Below are 22127 nucleotides of genomic sequence, written 5' to 3'. Positions count from 1 at the left end.
TAGCTACGTTTGGAATGTCTCATTTGCAGAGGTGAATCTCTGTAGTCTGACATGCTAACAATAATATTGAAGCAAAGTTATATGCAATGGCTCTGGTATCAGGTTTCATACACTACAATATATATATATATATATATATATATATATATATATATATATATATATATTGCACATTAGATATATTTCCTCTGCTTTCTGCAGAGAGCTCTCAGAGACGGCTGCTAAGAGCTTTCTCTCACACACAGGGTTAACAGATGGAGTGTGAGGGAATCCCCACCTCCTCTCAGGGTTCACTGGCCTGTCAGAATCAGGCTAATCAGCATCAGGGAAGTGTGAAAGGAATTCGATAACAGTAACCAAACAGATTAGCAGTCAATTGTATTCACCCATACTTAACAGCGCTTCCCAAACAATTTCTATCTCAATTGAAAAAAACATGGTAGTCGATAGTGTTCCTTTAAGTGTACTCTATCAGTATGGCTTTCACCAAGCTTCCTAAAATGTTAAAGCTGCAAACTATGCTAGAAATACAAAACTGTATTGAATGGTATTAGTTGTATTGACAGCAGCTAGAAAGTACAAAACCTTGGTTATAATCCTTGTGGCTGCTGGACAAGTATAGGATCATCATAAAACACCTTTTAGGTGCAATCAGAAGGCACTTTTTGCTGAAGCCTAATCCGTATCATAGAATTTAATACAGAAGGTTTTGCGTCTTACTTGTATCCAATGTCACACCATCCTCTGGTCTTCATGTGAAAGTCCTGGATGTTCCTCATCTGAGCGCTGCATGTAGCTCTGGAATTACAGAAAGCCCCTTCTGTGTGATGGATGATGACGTTTGATACTGGAGTACGCAAGCTGGACCTGCATGTTGGGTTCTTTCCTCCCCACTGTGCCCGACTTACGATAGTTGGACAACCTGTAAATAATGAGAAAGAAACAGATGTTCATTCACATAGGACCTGGCTATTTGGACAAGAGAAGCGGATTTTAGAGTTCACCAGAGGTAATCCTACCTAGTATAATTCTAACATTACATGTTCCATAGGCACACATCCAAAAGAGGCGCCGCCGATAAAGTGCTATAAATGCTATTTAGTGTTTTAAAGTCATTGTGCATATAAACTTTGACATTTACTTAAAACGTTACCCATTAACTCGCAAAATAGCGTTAACAAAAGAAAAACTGCTTTAATGACTAAAACCATACAGTCATAAAGGGAACCTGAAGCGAGGAAAATTATTTGATATAAACATCTGACATGGCTGCAAAGGAATATTACATACTAACCTCACCGTCACTTCCTCTCAGAGGCTCACGCTTTTTCTTCTTACAGTGATCCGTTCCAGTTCTGACAACATTTTGTCAGAACTGAAATATACCAGTTGCTGTCAGTTATATATCAGCAGCTGTCAGTTACAACTGAATGTGCAAGGTAATGTCCATGTTTGCCTATGGCTCAAGCGGGTGAATATACAGTGTGCTGATCAGGAAGCTGTTATGGGGTATTGGCCATTTTTAAAATGGAGGACGGAGAATTCCATTCATCACAGTGGACAAATGGGACGCAGGAGAGGAGAGATTGAATAGTAGACTACACAGGAGATAAGCATGGCCTGTGTATGGTTATTTTGACTTTTTATTTTCAGTTCAGGTTCTCTTTAAAGAGACTCCGTAACAAAATGTATAGCCTTATTTCTTCTATCATATAGGTTCCTATACCTGTTCTAATGTGGTCTGTCTTACTGCAGCCTTTCCTAGTTGCACAGTGGCTGTATTATCTCTGTTATATAATCTAATCTTCTTTCCTCTGATGGCTTTGTCAGGCTCAGGCACTCAGGCAGGAATGTGCAGCCCTGCTTGTGATAGGATAGAAGCTATACACACCCTCTCCATGCCCCCTGCAGGCTCTGTGTGAGTCACAGACTGAGCTACTCTCAGCTTATCACATGCTGGTTAGAGGCCATGTCTTTAGTTTGTAAACACTGCCTAAAAATGGCAATTACAAGCCGGGATTGCAGCAGGGAGTGGCAGAAACAGCACAGAGGGGCCCAGGAGAATATAATGAATAGAATGGTATGCTTTTTATTGTAATAATTTTAGAGTACAGATTCTCTTTAAGTGAACGTCAAAGTTTATATGCGCAATGACTTTAAAACGCGAAATAGCGTTTATAGCACTTTATCGGCGGCAAAATTAATAAAACTCTCATACACTGTACCATAGAGACTGAAGGCAATCGGAATGCTATGGACATGCCTTTATCGGGAAGGAACCTGGCGCGGGAAGCACATGGAGGCACGGCACACACGTGTGGGCAGAACGGAACACGGCGATGGGTGAGCACAGGACAGGCACAGCAGCACACAGCAATGCACACTTGCCGCTCGCTCCTAAACTTCTTCACCAACCTCTGCAGAGAAAGTGACACTTGGCCGCCGCTCTTCACGGACTGGCCACCAAGTGGTGACGTTAGGAGGCATACAAACAAAAAAAAATAGACAAAAATATACAAATCGGCATCAGTGCTGCTCATCCAGATTCCGGATATCCGGGTAACCCGGATATCCGACCATTTTTCAGCTATCCGATTCGGATTCCGGATTTCCGTAGAAATCCGGATAGCTATCTGCGGATATGTGGACGCATAACGCAGATATCCGCGGATATTGCAGATATCCGGACCCGAAATACTGTAACTAAGGAGATGACGTCCTCCTGGAGCAAGTCAGAGGGCTCCCAGCAAAAGCCCTAGCAACCAATCACAGAGGGGATCCCTGGCCAGCCCCACCTGACCTCATTGAGCCAATCAGAGGGCTCCCAGCCTAAACCCTGGCACGCAATTGCAGAAAGAAACACTGGCCAGCCCCCCTGTATAATAAGGAGGGCTGCCATGATGAGACATATCGTCTTAGCTTGCTGAATGCTTACTGAGAGATATGCTCCAGTGCTGGTGGCCTAGCAAGGGCTGTACACAGTTATAAACCTAAAGCTGTTCAGTGATTAACCCCTTTACTATCACCAGAGCAGGGACAAGGTCCTCCAGCACCCAAGGCTTTGACACCAAAGTGCGCCCCTCTATCCCTCCCACCCCAGCCGTCACACACTGATTGCTATTAGACTAAGAGGGCCACAGGGCCCACAACCTCCCCAACACCTTAATATCTAGTTATCTGGCTTGCAGTCACTGTCATGTATCCTCTTTTCTTATTTCTTTCTGCTTCATACACAATTAGGAATGACAGCTGAATGAATTGTGCGCCCTCTCCTACACTGCGCCCTGAGGCTGGAGCCTCTCCAGCCTATGCCTCGGCCCGGCCCTGACTATCACTACACTATTGTTAAATCGTTAAATAGCTTGATGCCATTGTGTTACAGTCAGAGTGTGTGCTCCAGTGCTGCTGGCCTAGCAAGGGCTATACACAGTGATAAACCGAAAGCTATTCAGTGATTAACCCAATCACTATCACTGCACTATTGTTAAATCATTAATTAGCTTGATGTCATTGTGTGACAATCTGGGTGTGTGCTGCAGGCCTGCTGGCCTACCAAGTGCTGTACACAGTGATAAACCGAAAGCTGTTCAGTGATTAACCCCCTCACTATCACTACACTATTGTTAAATCATTAATTAGCTTGATGTCATTGTGTGACAATCAGAGTGTGTGCTGCAGGCAGCTGCTATGTGTCTGTGTGTGTGTGTGTGTAGTACTGCAGTCAGTGCTAGTAGTTGTTAGAGTAGTAGACTACTGTGTTAGCTTTCTACAGAACTGCTGTGCTGTGAGCAGTGCCAGTGTGACGGTTAGTGTGCACTAGTGTCTACTTCTCTGCTGTCTGACTGTCACACGGCACTTGGCACATGTCACTTGCCAAGTGCCACGTGCCAAGTGCCATGTGACACGTGCCAAGTGCCACGTGCCATGTGACACGTCCGGCATGCTCCTGGCACACATTACACCTGGTGCTGCTGCATTGCCCTGCTCCTGCTGCCTGTGCAGCTCCCACCGCCAGGGTGCCACAGGCCAGTGATACCACCTATATTTAACCCAAAACACAATTGCGGTGTCATTTTTTGGAGGTGTCTTGGCTGAAAACTGTCATGTCGCAGTTGTGCGGTTGGACTTTGGACACAATGTGGGCTGCACGACCGCTGTCTGGAACCTAGGCCTAATGTTAATTGACAGCCATTTTTTGGAGGGGAGGGGGGGGGGGATTTTAAGTCCCCACATCATCAATTAGTGTTCTCCTTTAAAAAATAATGATGCTACATGCCTCATTTACCCTAAAACCGTTTTTAAAGCAATTTGCAGTAAAGGCCACTTCTGGTTTTCTATCCGGATATCTGAATCCGCCGGATACTGGGGTCGGATATATCGGATATCCGACCCGGATCGGATATCTGGGTATCCGGATCCGAATCGAATCTGGATTTTGAAAAGGGGTATCCGAACAGCACTAACCAGCATTTAGAAATTAAGTTAAATCGCTAAATAGCGTTATAAAATGGCACAAGAGACCCATCACTGTGCGCCATTATTTCCCGGTGGTGCGTGCGCCATATTATTACGCTACAGAGTGGGAAATAACAATTACAATGCATGTGAATGGTGTGCCAGAAAGTTTCAGCGGAGCTATGCACCATTTTTTCCTGCTCCGGTAAGATAGGGGCTGAGTCACAAAGCTTTTCTTTTGAATTATCTCACCATACTTCAAAATTGACCTGCATCAGTGTTTTACTTCAGCTAACATCTGGGCAAACCCAGGATTTTCAACGGGGGGATTCCTGAAAGGTCTCCCTCAGCCATGCACAATACAGAATAATAATATGGTAGCACATCATGCTGGGTACACATAATGCAATTTCCCCTCTGACGATTATTTCCGACATGTCCAATCTGCTCCCGATCAACAACGGGATCGATCAGGAGCAGTTTGTATACAGATAATGCAAATAGCCGACATTGCTAATGGAGGGGAAAGTGAAGTATTCACTCAGCAGGGGCACAGGGCTGTGCTCATTCCTGGCTTCTGTGCTCTGTTAAGTTCTCCAGAGCTGCTCCATGCTCTGTACACACACTGCTGCTCCATGCTCCGTACACACGCTGCTGCTCCATGCTCTGTGCACACGCTGCTGCTCCATGCTCTGTACACACACTGCTGCTCCATGCTCTGTACACACGCTGCTGCTCCATGCTCTGTACACACGCTGCTGCTCCATGCTCTGTACACACGCTGCTGCTCCATGCTCTGTACACACGCTGCTGCTCCATGCTCTGTACACATGCTGCTGCTCCATGCTCTGTACACACGCTGCTGCTCCATGTTCTGTACACACACTGCTGCTCCATGCTCTGTACACACACTGCTGCTCCATGCTCTGTACACACGCTGCTACTCCATGCTCTGTACACACGCTGCTGCTCCATGCTCTGTACACACGCTGCTGCTCCATGCTCTGTACACACACTGCTGCCCCATGCTCTGTACAGACACTGCTGCTCAATGCTCTGCACACACACTGCTGCTCCGTACACACACTGCTGCTCCATGCTCTGTACACACACTGTTGCTCCATCTAACGTCAACTGTAGCAGGGAAAGAAATTGGGCAGTGCTGTGAGCTGCAGGATGCCTGCAGATATTCTGGTGTCTTAACTTGTGCCTGTCCCCAGACACTGCACCTGCCCTGGTCTGAGGTGGATTCTGGGCAGCTGTAATCCCCCCCTGTGTTTGCCTATGCGGTCCCCCGCCATAGCTCTGTTTCTTCACCACCGACTTACAAGTCAATGGCCACAGTGCCTGCGTGCTGCCAGTCTTCTACATCTGCAATGCTGCTCACTGTACTTCCTGATTAGCAGAAGTACAGTGAGTGGCATTGAAGACTGAGAACACCAGCGGCATGCAGAGCTCCGTTGCCTGGAACCAGGAAGAGGTGAGTAATTCCCTGCCTGCTGCCACTGCACACATTTCTGGAGGGAAGAGCGTGGAAGGGGGGAGCTCTTGTGAGCGAGGGGGTGAGTTGGGCCCACCTCCCCGCCGCTGTGTGCCCACTGCTCCCCCTTCAAGGCTTCCTACACTGCTGGTATCTATAGCTAGCTACCTATAGTATACTGGGAGCACCTATAGCTAGCTACCTATACTGGGGGCACCTATGCCTGGCTAACTACACTGGGGGCACTTATAGCTGGCTACCTATACTGGGGGCACTTATAGCTGGCTACCTATACTGGGGACACCTATAGCTTGCTACCTATACTGGGGACACCTATAGCTTGCTACCTATACTGGGGACACCTATAGCTGGCTACCTATACTGGGGGCACCTATGCCTGGCTAACTATACTGGGGGCACTTATAGCTTGCTACCTATACTGGGGGCACCTATAGCTTGCTACCTTTAGTATACTGGGAGCACCTATAGCTGGGTACCTATACTGGGGGCACCTATGCCTGGCTAACTATACTGGGGGCACTTATAGTTGGCTACCTATACTGGGGGCACTTATAGCTTGCTACCTATACTGGGGGCACTTATAGCTGGCTAACTATACTGGGGGCACTTATAGCTGGCTACCTATACTGGGGACACCTATAGCTGGCTACCTATACTGGGGACACCTATAGCTTGCTACCTATACTGGGGGCACCTATGACTGGCTAACTATACTGGGGGCACTTATAGCTTGCTACCTATACTGGGGGAACCTATAGCTTGCTACCTATAGTATACTGGGAGCACCTATAGCTGGCTACCTATACTGGGGGCACCTATGTCTGGCTAACTATACTGGGGGCACTTATAGCTGGCTACCTATACTGGGGGCACTTATAGCTGGCTAACTATACTGGGGGCACTTATAGCTGGCTACTTATACTGGGGACACCTATAGCTGGATACCTATACTGGGGACATCTATAGCTTGCTACCTATACTGGGTACACCTATAGCTGGCTACCTATACTGGGTACACCTATAGCTTGCTACCTATACTGGGGACACCTATAGCTTGCTACCTATACTGGGGACATCTATAGCTTGCTACCTATATTGTGTACACCTATAGCTTGCTACCTATACTGGGGACATCTATAGCTTGCTACCTATACTGGGGACATATATAGCTTGCTACCTATACTGGAAGTAACTTTACTCTGGCTCTAGGCCCCCCATATGACCCTCGCCTCACTCTAAAGCCGCCTCTGATAGGATCCAGGCGGTGGCATAACTACAATTCATGAGGGCTCCCAGCAAAACTCTTATGCCCCTCCCAATGTTTACACCCATTCCCTTGCCATCCCTTGGTGCCCTTCACGGCCTTGAGTCCCATCCCATCTAACAAGGGTCATAAAACAAGTGTGGCCATCATGATCTTCACACCCATAACAAGTGCAGCCACACCCATAACAAGTGTAGCCACACCCATAACAAGTGTAGCCACACCCATAACAAGTGTAGCCACACCCATAACAAGTGTAGCCACAACCCCTGATCTGAAGTATAGTCCCCTGCATGGTAATAAGGGGAGGTTAGTAGTTGGGACCCCCACAGCTCTGCCCCCCTCCCCCGATCACAGGGGCTACTCCCCTCTAGTTACGTCCCTGGATCCAGAGCCTACACTCTCCATAGGTAAGCATCTGGCTTTTTTCGCAGCTTCAGTTTTAAGTTGCTTTAAGTTTATTTTACTCATACTTTCTATGGCCATGGATGAGCATAGAAGGATCATTATATTACAGAAGGTTCTGATCACTTACTCTGAGCGGATATAGTAGCATAGAGCACGGACAGGAGGACGAGCAGGCGGATCATGGTGACACCTGGACTCTCACAAGGTCTCACTACTCTGAAGGAGGAAAAGGGTGTTAAGAAAAAAACCACAGACAGGTTTCCAATGACAAAATGAACAGCAGGGAAACTACAAGTTGTGGTATGCGCAGCGTGACAATAGCAAGGCTCAAGAGTGTCACCTGACTGAACAGACATGGGAATTTCCTGCATTCAAAGAACAACCTTATGCATGAGGATACTGGAGAAATGTATGAACATTGGAGAGTATAACTGACCCACCACTTTTACTTATATTTTTACCTTAATTATAACTTACCTCCCCAGGGCCGGTTTAAGCAACAATGGGGCCCCAGGGCAAAATAAACCTGCCCCCCCCCCCCCCCAACATATACCCCGGAACAAAAATAGGCATTAGGGGACCTTTTTTGCAGCTGGTATAGTCAGGGTGTGAAGCCCCAATCGGTCGGAGCTCCACATTCTGGCTATCCCAGCCTGCATGGGGGACAAGGGGTTAAAAAGTTTCAGGAGGGGGGACCCCACATAATTTAAAAAAAAAAAAAATTCCCACACTCTAAACATTAAAAAAAAAAAGGGAAAATAGGAAAAAATGCCAGGGATCTTCATACATCCATATTGCGGCTGTATAGTGATCCCTGGCCAAAGGGCTGCGGCTGCATATGGACCCCCTGGAAACCCCGTCAGGAAATTTATTGCGCTTTCGTTTGATGCATGTAAAATTACACTACCGTTAGGTTTGCTACTAAAAGTGACATTTACCGCATTTAAAAGTATACTTTTTTCCTTCTAAACTTTAAAATCGATTTTCTCAAAAACTATAAGGTCTTTTTGAAAAATAGTTTTTTTCCTCTTATTCCTAATGATCTCCTTAACATATCCTGCAAATTTAGGGTTTCTAGCATTTAAGGTGGATTTGCTATTAACCATTAAAGTCAGCAGGTTTTTAAATGTGTATTTTTTTTCCTTTGAAACTTTAAAATCGATTTTCTCAAAAACTATAAGGCCGATTTAATTTTTTTTTCCTCTTGTAGCCACTGGGGGCCCCTACAAGCTCTGGGGCCCTGGGGCAGCTGCCTCCTTTGCCTTAATGGTAGCGCCGGCCCTGTACCTCCCAACTTTTTGAGATGAGAAAGAGGGACACTAAAGCCATGCCCCTGCCACACCCCTGGTCACGCCTCTGTCACACCCCTAGTCACGCATACCATAAAGATCTCATAAGAAAATAATGTTGTTTTATAATTCAAACCACACTGGTCCTTTCTATCCTGGTTCATTTTCCTTCATATTAACATTTTAAAATTAGTAATATATCAATTTAAAGGATGGGAAAATAGTTTAGAGTCAATCAAACACAATTTTTAGTAGAGAAATCTATATATTTACATAGAAAGAGGGACAAAGTCCTGAAAGAGGGACACATGAGGAGGAAAGAGGGACAGAGGGGCAGGGCTCCCAAAGAGGGACTGTCCCTCCAAAACAGGGTCAGTTGGGAACTATGATTATAAAAAGAGCTCATTCATCAGATACACAGATAAGGAGATCTAATCCATGAGATGGAGAGAGGGAATCTTGTGCTGCATCAGATAAGAGAATGTATTCCCTAAGGCCCCTTTCACATCTAAAATCCCTAAATGCTAGCGATTTGCGTTAGCTTTTCAGCAGGTGATTTTTCAATGATTTAACGCGGAAAAAAAAAAATCACTGGACAGATAAGCGCTTTGGGAGCGATCGCGATTAGCGGTTCTATACATGCTAATCCCCATCGCTCCGGAATCGCCAGCAAACCGATGCAGGTAACGCATTTGCGAGTAGCGACAATCGCAAAACGCCCGCGATTGCGGCAGTGAGAACACTGCCATAGGCTAGAATAGGACTAGCGGTTTGCGGCTAGCGGGAATCACGCGATTCCTGCTTAGGTGTGTTAAGTTCTGTTTGCTTTGCTAAAGCAAGCAGAACTTAGGCTGGGTTTCCACTTGTGCGTTTTGTGTCAGTTTTTCTGCTCAGAATATTCGCATAGATTTTAAAACTAATGTTAGTCAATGCAGCCGTTTCCACTCTATGCGAATTTTCATACGCGTTCGTACGCGTGAAAAAATCTGAGGTCCTGTATCATTTTTTCGGACATCACGTACGATTCGCGTACAATGCTTTGTATAGACAATGCGAATTTTCGCGTTACTTGCCCGAAAATTCGCATTAGATCCATGGTTACTGGAAGTTGTCAGCAGTCATGACTAAGCTGTTACTAGGCAGATTATGCATATGTAACTAAAACGCATACAAATTTACATGCAAATTTTCACCAATCAGAAAAATCTTATACGATTTTTTGCAGGCGAAAATGTAACGCTACAGTGGAAACGTAGCCTAAACCAAGCTATGGCATAAAGAGCAGGTTAACACCTGCACATAGCTTCTGAATTGAAACTGAATGGAATGGTAAAGGGAGTATTTTGCTGCCATCTAGTGACTGAAATAAAATCATGCAGCCTTCAGACTTGCAGTGCACTACCTTGCTGTTCTGTTCTCATATCAGGTCCACACTGTGTACAATTAACATAACTTTTGTATACGCTCAAAGCCATTAGCATCTTATTAAACATATTAATTACTATACAATAATATTGTGGATTTGTGTTTTACAATAAATGGGAAATTGGCAAAAAATGCTTTCATTAGCTTTTTTTTTTCTTCCTTAAAGGGACACTGTAGGGGGGGTCGGAGGAAAATGAGTTGAACTTACCCGGGGCTTCTAATGGTCCCCCGCAGGTATCCTGTACCCGCGCAGCCACTCCCCAATGCTCCGGCCCCGTCTCCAGTTCACTTCTGGAATTTCAGACTTTAAAGTCTGAAAACCACTGCGCCTGCGTTGCCGTGTCCTAGGACCCGCTGGTGTCACCAGGAGCGTACTGCGCAGGCCTAGATATATATATCTCCTGTCTAAAGGTGCCCATACACTTATAGATGGCCACCAGATCGACCATCAAATATCTCTCTCAGATCGAATCTGATCAGAGAGGTATCTATTAGCTACCCACACACTGTACACACATGTTCAATCGATTTCAGCTTGAAATTGATTAACATTTTGTAGAGCCTCAACCATCTGCCTGACCACTTTTTTCTCCATGCTGTTTTGCTCCTCCTCCCTGTGTCTTCTCTCCCTGGCCCTTACACAATTCAAGTTTTCTCCAAGGTGAACATTTTTCATCTTCTGTTTAAAATAATTTTTCAGCATTTTTCAATTGAAAATGTACCAAAAGTAGTTGAAAAAGTACTAACTTTAATTATTATTTTGATAATTTCCTTGCTTGCTGGGGGTTGAAAAGGCATTTTATTAACACGGTGTGAAAATATAAACTTGAAGACAAAGTTAATTGCACATGGGCCCTGTGTCATGTGACAGAAGCTGGAGTTCAAACACTAGAGGTCCACAGCCGACATATCAAAGCTCTAGTGTTTGATATCCAGGTTTTGTCACATGACACAAGGTGAGAAGACACAGTGAGGAGGAGTGTCACTGCAGTGACATGGAGAAAAACCACCGGACATTGGAAGGCAGTCCAGCGGGACAGGGGAGAGTAAGCAAGAGAGAGAGTCCAACACTCTGCGACGGTCATTGCCAAATCGAACACCGCTAGTGAAGCGCTCCTGACACAACGCTGATCAAGCAAAAAATACCCATCCTGCATGATCAACCGAATCACTAAATTTCAGGTGAACTTTCAGATGCTGGATATCGGCGGGTAAAATCCAGGATGGTTCTTCCATCAAGAAATGTGAATCACATGCTTCAGGGCGGCAACAATTAGACGATGACAAGAGGTGGCTCCCCTCCCCAAATTTCCCACTCTTCACACTCCCCGCCTCCCCCTCCCTAAGTGCTCGGCATCACTTCACTCACCTGCTCTCAGTATTCCAGCAATGGGATCTCCATCCACCCGTCAAGAGTCCTGTATCCATGGCTACAGCGGTGCCTCATGTGACCTGTTCCATGCTGCCAGGTCACATGAGGCACCACTGTAGTCAGAGAGGAAACAGACCTGTACGTGTGGCTGGTGATCCCATCGCTAATCTGCTGAGAGAGAGCGGGTGAGGCGCCAGTGTAGCACATACCTGGCATCCTGGGGATCAGATGCTGCGGGCCAACAGGGAGAAGATGCTATGGGAAGGAGGTGCAGCACATACCCGGCATCCTGGGGATCAGATGCTGCGGGCCAGCAGGGGGGAGATGCTATGGGAGGAGGTGCAGCACATACCTGGTATCCTGGGGATCAGATGCTGCGGGCCAGCAGGGAGGAGATGCTATGGGAGGAGGTGCAGCACATACCCGGCATCCTGGGGATCAGATGCTGCGGGCCAGCAGGGAGGAGATGCTATGGGAGGAGGTGCAGCACATACCCGGCATCCTGGGGATCAGATGCTGCCGGCCAGCAGGGAGATGCTGTGGGAGGAGGTGCAGCACATACCTGGCATCCTGGGGATCAGATGCTGTGGGCCAGCAGGGAGGAGATGCTATGGGAGGAGGTGCAGCACATACCTGGCATCCTGGGGATCAGATGCTGCGGGCCAGCAGGGAGGAGATGCTATGGGAGGAGGTGCAGCACATACCAGGCATCCTGGGGATCAGATGCTGCGGGCCAGCAGGGGGGAGATGCTATGGGAAGGAGGTGCAGCACATACCCGGCATCCTGGGGATCAGATGCTGTGGGCCAACAGGGAGAAGATGCTGTCTTGGAGGAAGCAGAGGGAGATAAGCGTAGTGCCAGTGCCTGCAATGCACAGCCCGATGTGTCTCTCCTCTCTGGTCCGGCTTTACACACACACACCAGGGAGGGGCGTCCTCACAATGTATAGCAATACATTGTGAGGACGCCTCTCCCTGACATGTGTGTGCAAAGCCGGACCAGAGAGGTGAGACACATCGGGCTGTGCATTGCAGGCGGAAAAAAGTCTAGAACCGGCCCTGGTAAAATTAACTAGTGTATGGCCAGCTTAAGTTGCGTAGATGTTATAGAAAGTAACATTTAGACAGATAACATTATAGAAAGTGCAAGGTGTAGAGTAAGCGTTAGTATGGCAGGACAGCTGAGGAAGATTTCTGGAAATATGTAATGTGTATGAATAGGAGAAGAGCTAACTCCGTAGATGTCACTCACCTCTGCTGAAATCCTCTGACAGTTCAGCTTCCTCTTCTGTCTCCCTTTATAGGTTCCTCTAGTTGGGGCTCATAACCTGGTCTAAAATATATAGTTACACTCACAGGTTTCCACATTAGGGAATGAGGAGAAAAACTAGTAACTAATTGGTCTATTAAAACTTCCTCTCCTGTCAACAATATTGTACAATTCTCAATTCTCAATCAAGTTGAAAATCGTTCTGATTAGATGGAGTTTGAAGGGGAAATTGCACTTTGTGAGCAGAATTTGGTAACACTTGTTATTTCAGAACACCTTCCTATTTCAGTTCACAGCCAGCCAGCTGGGATTTTCTGCAAATAACAGGTTGTTCAGGTTTTTCATCTTGACTATCTTGAGAGGGAAATGCTGTGAGAATTTTGGTCAGCGTAAGCCAGGAATGCCCAGCTCCAGTCCTCGGGGGCCAGATTTTAGGAGCGTTTTTGCGTAGCGTTTTTAATATTTTGTTACAGCAGAGCTGTAACTGAACTGCTTCTATAACAAAATTGCTTAGAAAATCGCAATTATCTAGTGTTTTTTTAGAGCGATTTTCAACTTTCCTATATTTAACATTGAGACTGAATTGCCTCAGAAATCAGCAGAAACGCTGCAGGACCAGTGTTTGCGTTTGGGTAAAATTCCCATCGCTCTGGTGTGATCCTTCCCATTCATATACATTAGCCAGGCCCTTTTCAAAGCACTAGCATTTTTAAAGCGCTCAGAAGTGCTCTTGGTGTGCACCAGCCCTTACTTGCAGACAGCTGTTTCAGGCTGCTTTGGCCTTCATCAGTGCTCGGTGTAGCTAGGACTACAGGGTACCCAGTTTTGTTATACAGGACCAGAACCTCAATAATTTTGTATGCAAAGCCCTCCCATCAGCACTGTATTAGTTTTCAAGGATGTAAAAGAATGTTTTGCACATGCCACGCAATGTCCGAAAACATGCATTTTTGGACCTTGTTTCCTGGTCTCACAAAGGTAAACATTTACAAATGTCTTCTGTTTAAATAGCGTAAGATGTCACCACCGTACATTTTCTCATTAATCTCCAGATAGCATGTCACATGGAACCTTCTCTCCTCCCTGGAGACCCTTTTGTCTTCTAAATTGGTCACCTCCTCTCACTACTGCATATAGGACTTCTCACGAGCGTCACCTCTCCCTTGGATTGCTCTCCCACAGCCTCATGCTCCAAGCTTGGAAACTTTCACATGTTCTCTCAAAACACACCTGCTCAGACAAGCCTATAATTTGCTATAGGTAGCATCAGGGCCGGTGCTACCATAGAGGGAAAGGGGGCAATCGCCCCAGGGCTCCAGAGCCTGTAGGGGCCCCCAAGGTGTCTCCCTCCATCTTACCTGTTGCTCCCCGGGCCTCTGCAGAGTCTTTGGCAGAGTAGCCTCTTACTTCTGCTGGCAGGCAGGTGAGACACTAAACAGCCAAAAACTCTGCAGGGGGCCCAGGGAGCACAGCTTAGTTTGGAGGTGATCGGGAAGGAGGGTCAGCAGCCGGCTCAGGGGCCCAGGATGGAAATTTTGGCTGCAACAAAGGGTCCGTAATGCCGCTTTTTGGTCGGGGTGTATGTTGGGGGGGCTTTCAGGCTAATTTTGCCCTGGGGCCCCATTGTTGCTAGAACCGGCCCTGGGTAGCAATGGAGGCTCACTGCCTCATCCGCTAACCCCTGTGTCACCTTCCCTAATGCTTTAAACTCACAACCCTCTTGATTGTAAGCTTTAGACTGTAAGCTCGCAAGGGCAGGAAATTCTTCCTAGTGTTTCTTATTCTGCTGGGAGTACTCATATGAACATGTGTCAGTCATGGGCGTCCGCACATATGGCAAAACCGGGCATCTGCCCGAGCCTGGCTGCCCGCTGCCCCCCCCTGGCCGCGTGCCCATGCAGCCAGCAGGAGGGGAACAGCGCAGAGAAGAGAGAGAGCTAGGGGCACAGTGAGGAAGGGCGGACGTCTCCCCCCCTTCCCTCACCTTAGAGGGCTCTCTCTCCCTCGCTGTTCCCTCCGGAATGAAGTGTGCAGCGGCTGGCAGCGGGCGGAACTTACCTCCTCTCGCTCCTGCGCCGGAAGTTCTGGTGCCGCACTCTGGTCTGGATCAGGCCAGAGTGGCGGCTAATCCATCCGGCACGTGCGACGAGAGGAGGTAAGTTCCGCCCGCTGCCAGCCACTGCACACTTCATTCCGGACTCCGGAGGGGAGAGCCCCCTAAGGTGAGTGCCCATAGCTCTCCCTCTTCTCTCCACTGCTCCCCTCCTCCTGCACACATGGCCACTTTTTCTTGGGATATATCCCCCTGGCTACATATACTGGGACATATACCCCTGCCTACATATACTGGGACATATACCCCTGCCTACATATACTGGGACATATACCCCCTGCCTACATATACTGGGACATATACCCCCTGCCTACATATACTGGGACATATACCCCTGCCTACATATACTGGGACATATACACCTGCCTACATATACTGGGACATATACCCCTACCTACATATACTGGGACATATACCCCTGCCTACATATACTGGGACATATACACCTGCCTACATATACCCCTGCCTACATATACTGGGACATATACACCTGCCTACATATACTGGGACATATACACCTGCCTACATATACTGGGACATATACCCCTGCCTACATATACTGGGACATATACCCCTGCCTACATATACTGGGACATATACCCCTGCCTACATATACTGGGACATATACCCCTGCCTACATATACTGGGACATATACCCCTGCCTACATATACTGGGACATATACCCCTGCCTACATATACTGGGACATATACACCTGCCTACATATACTGGGACATATACCCCTGCCTACATATACTGGGACATATACCCCTGCCTACATATACTGGGACATATACCCCTGCCTACATATACTGGGACATATACCCCTGCCTACATATACTGGGACATATACCCCTGCCTACTTATACTGGGACATATACACCTGCCTACATATACTGGGACATATACCCCCTGCCTACATATACTGGGACATATACCCCTGGCTACATATACTGGGACATATACCCCTGCCTACATATACTGAGACATATACCCCTGGCTACATATACTGGGACATATACCCCTGTCTACATATACTGGGACATATACACCTGCCTACATATACTGGGACATATACCCCTGCCTACATATACTGGGACATATACCCCTGCCTACATATACTGGGACATATACCCCTGCCTACATATACTGGGACATATACCCCTGCCTACATATACTGGGACATATACCCCTGCCTACATATACTGGGGCATATACCCCTGCCTACATATACTGGGACATATACACCTGCCTACATATACTGGGACATATACCCCCTGCCTACATATACTGGGACATATATTCCTGGCTACATATACTGGGACATATACCCCTGCCTACATATACTGAGACATATACCCCTGGCTACATATACTGGGACATATACCCCTGTCTACATATACTGGGACATATACCCCTGCCTACATATACTGGGACATATACCCCTGCCTACATATACTGGGACATATACACCTGCCTACATATACTGGGACATATCCCCCTGGCTACATATACTGGGACATATACCCCCTGCCTACATATACTGGGACATATACCCCTGCCTACATATACTGGGCACATATACCCCTGTCTACCTGTTCTGGGGACATCTCTACCCCTGGCTACCAGTTCTGGGGACATCTATACCGCTGGCCACCTATTCTGGGGACACCTATAGACCTGGGGCTACCTATTTTTGGGGAACCACTGCTGTCAGATTGAGTGTATTTTGGGGAACTGCTGCCAGGTGAGAGGTGTCTACATATTAAGGAGGCATTCTGCCTATTTATGTGAAAAGCTGTCTATTTATGTGCCTCATGACTGCTGAATTTGTCTTGTTGCGGGCCTCATGGTTACTGACTTTGTCTTGTTGGGGGCCTCATGATTTGTTGGGGGCCTCAAGATTGCTGAATTTGTCTTGTTGGGGGCCTCATGATTGCTGAATTTGTCTTGTTGGGGGCCTCATGATTGCTGAATTTGTCTTGTTGGGGGCCTCATGATTGCTGAGTTGGTCATGTTGGGGGCCTCATGGATGCTGAATTTGTCTTGATGGGGGGGGGGGGGGGGCTCATGATTGCTGAATTTGTCTTGTTGGGGGTCACATGATTGCTAACTGCGAGACTATGGAAAAAGCTGAATCATCATCATATGAGACAATAGCATTAAACCTACTTTTTCCGCTTTTTAAAACAGAAAATGAAACTGGGAGGTTCTAAAAAAAATGAATAATTTTTTTCAGGAGTACGATGGATGAAATTGTTTATCTTCACAGTTTATTTTCAACTTAATTTTCCATAATGTTCATGTATGAGTTAAAACGTTTGTATTTAGTTTAAATTGCTGTTGGCACTTTGTGATAGTAAAGTGACTTTGCAGTTTGGACACACCTCCAAAAGGTTCGCCACCACTGTCATAATCTAATGCCCCACCATTGCTTAGTTCATGTAAACTTGTCTCCACCCACGACCACACCCACATTCTGGTTCATGACCACACCCATTTTTCGGCGCGGCGCGCGTACGTAGCTCCATTTTTTGGCGCGACAGCAGCCCAAATTTTCGGCACGCTACGCGCGCCGCCCCGCTTTTTGATCCCCACTTTTTGCCCCCCACTGGAAAATTTTCTGCAGACGCCCATGGTGTCAGTATTGGTGATGTCTCAAAGCACGCATCAGCTATGTATGTACCGTATATACTCGCATATAAGCCGACCCGCGTATAAGCCGAGGTACCCAGTTTCCCCTCAGAAACCAGGAAAAAGTGATTGACTCACGTATAAGCCCCCTCCCCAGTATAGACCCCCTCCACAGTAGCCTGATGTTCCCCTAGTACAAGTCAATCTCCTCTCCCCATAGCCAGATGTGCCACAAGAATGATAGTTGTGTCTTAAGACACCACTAGATGGCATCATAGATATGAGACACAGCGATTGCCACACATGAAGAATCCCCGATCATTGCACTGCTGACACGCTGTTTGCACGCTCCGCTCCACAAGCCAGAGGACACAGGTAGTCTTGAGCAGCACACTCTGCACACCATGTTGGGGCAAGGACACAGCAAGGAGCCAGCTGGCAAGAGCAGAATTACTAGTGTACGATCTTTACACTCCTCTGCTAGTAACAAAACCTGCTCCACCATCCATTCTGCACCACTGACTCGCATATAAACCGAGGGGGTAACTTTTAAGCACATTTTTTGTGCTGAAAAATTAGGCTTATATGCGAGTATATACAGTATTTGTATTGCTGGATGTCCTGATTCTACAGAGGTTTGAACTTCTTGTGTATCTATGCTCCCCACTATTTGTTTTGTACTATGTACAGCGCTATGGAAGATGTTGGCACTATATAAATAAAAAATTACAATAATAGGTTAAAACTGTACTTTGTGGGGCTTCTGTACTTTGTGGGGGTGGCTTCTGAGTTTAGAAAAAAACAAACCAAAAAAACCAAACGTAATTAAATCTTGTTTGCTAGCATTTAGGCTACTTTCACACTAAGACGTTGCTTTAGATGCTACGTTATGGTCGCATAACGTGCACCTAACGCAACGCATAGTGTGGTAGAAGCTGGACGTCAGATCGAGCCGCGTTATGCAGCTCTTCATGCGTTCTGTGATGCCGTGATGCGTACTCTTGTGCGCATGCGGCATCACGTGGTCCCGCCGGCCAATCGCCGCACAGAGCGGCGCTCCAGGAAGTAAACACTGCACGTCACACAGTGCAGTGAATATTAATTAGCCATGTGGCTGGCCGCGGAGGAGGAGGGGAGACCTCCTCCAACAGAGCATGTGCAAACAGTCTAACGCGGCTAACGTACTGCATGCAGTACTTTCATTTGACGTGCAGCGTTACAATGTAACGCAATGTGGGCACTGTGAACAGTCCATAGATTTGTCATTGCTGTGCGGTGGGCTGCGTTACAGGCTGCTCTAACGTGCGCCTGTAACGTCTTACTGTGAAAGCAGCCTTAAAGCAAATCTGAAATAAAAGGAAAAAAAACCTTATGATATAATGAATTATATGAGTAGTACGGATAACAAATAGTGAAAAGAGTCTCTTTTTTTATTTTCAGTTAAATAGTTTTTTGTTTTTTTTGTATAATTTTGAGTCATTCTGTCACACTTGCAGCTTACAAACCACACTCGGGCCCATACGCAACTCACCTTTTCTCCTGCGATTTCTCCCAGGTGATATTTTCACAACTTATTATAAAATGCATTTTAACTGACTAACGACTGCTCCAAGCCAATTGGCGTGAGCAGCGCGGCAGCCCCAGGACCACTCCATGCCGATTGACGTGAATGGCTGGGAATGGAGATAGCAGGAGATCGGATGTGCGCGCATCCTCGCATGAATGGCGGAGCAGAACTCCGTCATCAGTCTCCCGACGCCAACTACCGCTAGGGACTGTTAGACGGTGAAACCTCCGTCTAATAGTCATGTACAGCGCTGCGATCTAAGACACTCTGGAGGCAGGGAAGTGATCTGCTGTCATAGGCTAAAACCTATGACAGCCGATAATGCTGATTGCCTGGTGGGGGTACGGAGGGAGGGGGGTATAGAACATAAATAAAAAAAAATATGTATTTTTATTTGAAAAATGAAGGTAAAGATATTTACAAAAAAACAAACAAACATCCTGGCAGCGTTCTTAGCCCACCAACAGAGATCATTGTTGGTGGGCAGAAGGGGGCGGGGGGAGTATCACTTGCGTGTTGAGTTGTGCAGCCCTGCAGCGAGGCCTTAAAGCTACAGTGGCCTATTTTAGTTAAATTGGCCTGAACATTAGGGGGTTTAAAACTGTGATCCTCAAGAGGTTAAGACAACAGCAAGCAAGGCAATACTCAAAATAAAATTGTTAGTACTTTTTTCACCAACTTTTAGGTACTTCTTCAATTGTAAAATGCTGAAAAGTTTTTAGAGAAGATGAAAATTATCTCCGAGGAGTTAAATCAGGTGAAAATGTTAATTCCATATGGGCCTCTGTCTTTTAAACTATGAAACAGAGCAGAGCTAATGACCCTTTGAACTTTCCGGCGGTAAAACTTTATCTCAAGCTGCCTCTCACTGCTTCTTTGCTGTTAAAGTGCTTCAGAAAACAGGACTGTCTTCAACCTAAGTTGGGTCGACTAGCTCAAAGAAGCTCTTTTGCATAAATAAACTGACAACTGAAGTTTCTTAACTCTCCCTGTACTGAAAAACAATATGAGACTCTTTTCTTTGCTACCAATGTTCTATCATTTCGCTGTACTACACATACAATTCATGATATCATACGTTTATTTTTGCTTCAGGTTTGCTCTAACCCAGAGGCGTATCTAGAGGGGTGCATGCATGGCTCATTCCATGGGCACCACAACACCATGGATGCTATGGCTGTCCCTTTCTTCCTCTGCCCCCTCCTCTCTCGTGCTCCACAACCATACTGAGGGATGCCGCTTGTTACTTATAGTTGGGGGCTAACTCTAGCAATCTATACTGGGGAGCTACTTATCTCATCTAAATACCTATGCTGGGAGGGGGGCACCTCTGGCTACCTATACTGGGGTGGACACAACTCTGGATATCCATACTGGAGGGAAACCTCCAGTATGGATATGGAGCGCAATTTCAGTGTTTGCCATAGGCGCCATATTACCCAGATACGCCCCTGCTTTAACCTGAACACCTCTATACATTTTGAGTCTAAACCACATTAATCTTTTTTGACACTTTTACCAGCATGTGATTTGTGGTCAGTGATGGCAGCTGGATGGAAGAACGTTTTTATAGATATGAGAGGAAGAGGAAGTGGTTCTCTGACGAGTGGCTCTTTTTGCTGGATTATCAGTAATATAGCACTCGGGATGACAGTGCTCTGTTGTGATATAAGAGCTCTGTGAGTGTTTGCTTACATATCACAGCTTCCTCTTTGGCAATCACCTTCTGTTAGCATTTCAGTTTAGGTAAGTGATACTTGCATTATCCCTCTTGCAACCACAGATCCGCCTTCTGTCGTGAGGTTTAACTCCTGTTCCAATTACTTCATCGTTGCTTCTTCTTATATAACTTATGTTGAAACAGCTTTTAAAACAATGGCCTCAATTCACTAAGATCATGCTGGAGATAATAAGGCAAGAGAAAACTTACCTCCACAATGTGAGAGAGTTATCTTATCTCTTCATTCCTTATGTTACCTTCTCTGTAGTTAAAGAAGAATTGTAGAGAGAGGTGTATGGAGGCTGCCATATTTATTTTGATTTAAGTTATACCAGTTACCTGGCTATCCTGCTGATCCTCTGCCTCTAATTCTTTCAGCCATAGCCCCTGAACAAGCATGCAGCAGATCAGGTTTTTCTGACAATTTTCACAGATATGACAAGATTAGCTGCATGCTTGTTTCTGGTGTGATTTAGCCACTACTTCAACCAAATAGATCAGCAGGGCTGCCAGTCAACTGGTATTGCTTAAAAGGAAATAAATATGGCAGCCTCCATATACCTCTCACTACAGTTCTCCTTTAAGTTACCTCCTCTGTAGTTATTTTCACATGCAGTTAATTAACAGCCTGTCTTTAACTTTCGAATTCTGGAGTTTTTTTTAAGGATTTAAGAGTTAACTTTAGGTTTGCCTGAGGTAAAATGTTTCCTGAATACTACATGCCTTATCACCATGGTAATAACTAGTGTTGGGCGAACAGTGTTCGCCACTGTTCGGGTTCTGCAGAACATCACCCTGTTCGGGTGATGTTCGAGTTCGGCCGAACACCTGACGGTGCTCGGCCAAACCGTTCGGCCACATGGCCGAACTAAGAGCGCATGGCCGAACGTTCCCCGAACGTTCGGCTAGCGCTGTGATTGGCCGAACGGGTCACGTGGTTCGGACCCGAACGCGCTCTGATTGGCCGAACTGTCACGTGGTTCGGGTAAATAAATACCCGAACCACGTCATATCTCCGCCATTTGTCTGTGGGTTTAGCTTTGGGTAGGCAGGCAGGGTAGTTCGCGCTCCAGCCACGCTAGCCAGGGTCCCCCCTGTCATTGTGTCGCT

The 22127-nt window shown here is 46.5% G+C and overlaps 1 protein-coding gene across 1 annotated transcript in view; it reads right to left on the bottom strand.

The window, feature by feature from the left end:
* LOC137527208 (peptidoglycan recognition protein 3-like) overlaps nt 1-22127 on the bottom strand; it is a 56793-nt gene that overhangs the window by 4527 nt on the left and 30139 nt on the right. The window contains exons 6-8 of the mRNA XM_068247712.1: nt 19033-19076; nt 7756-7844; nt 721-922 (exon numbers count right to left, since the gene is read on the bottom strand). Of these exons, the coding sequence (XP_068103813.1) occupies nt 721-922; nt 7756-7844; nt 19033-19076 (335 nt within the window). The remainder of the gene's footprint in view (nt 1-720; nt 923-7755; nt 7845-19032; nt 19077-22127) is intronic.

Source organism: Hyperolius riggenbachi, chromosome 8, assembly GCF_040937935.1.
Source record: "Hyperolius riggenbachi isolate aHypRig1 chromosome 8, aHypRig1.pri, whole genome shotgun sequence".
Taxonomy (NCBI): Eukaryota; Metazoa; Chordata; class Amphibia; order Anura; family Hyperoliidae; genus Hyperolius; species Hyperolius riggenbachi.
The sequence above is the reverse complement of the archived record's forward strand: the minus strand, read 5'-3'. Positions and strand labels throughout refer to the sequence as shown.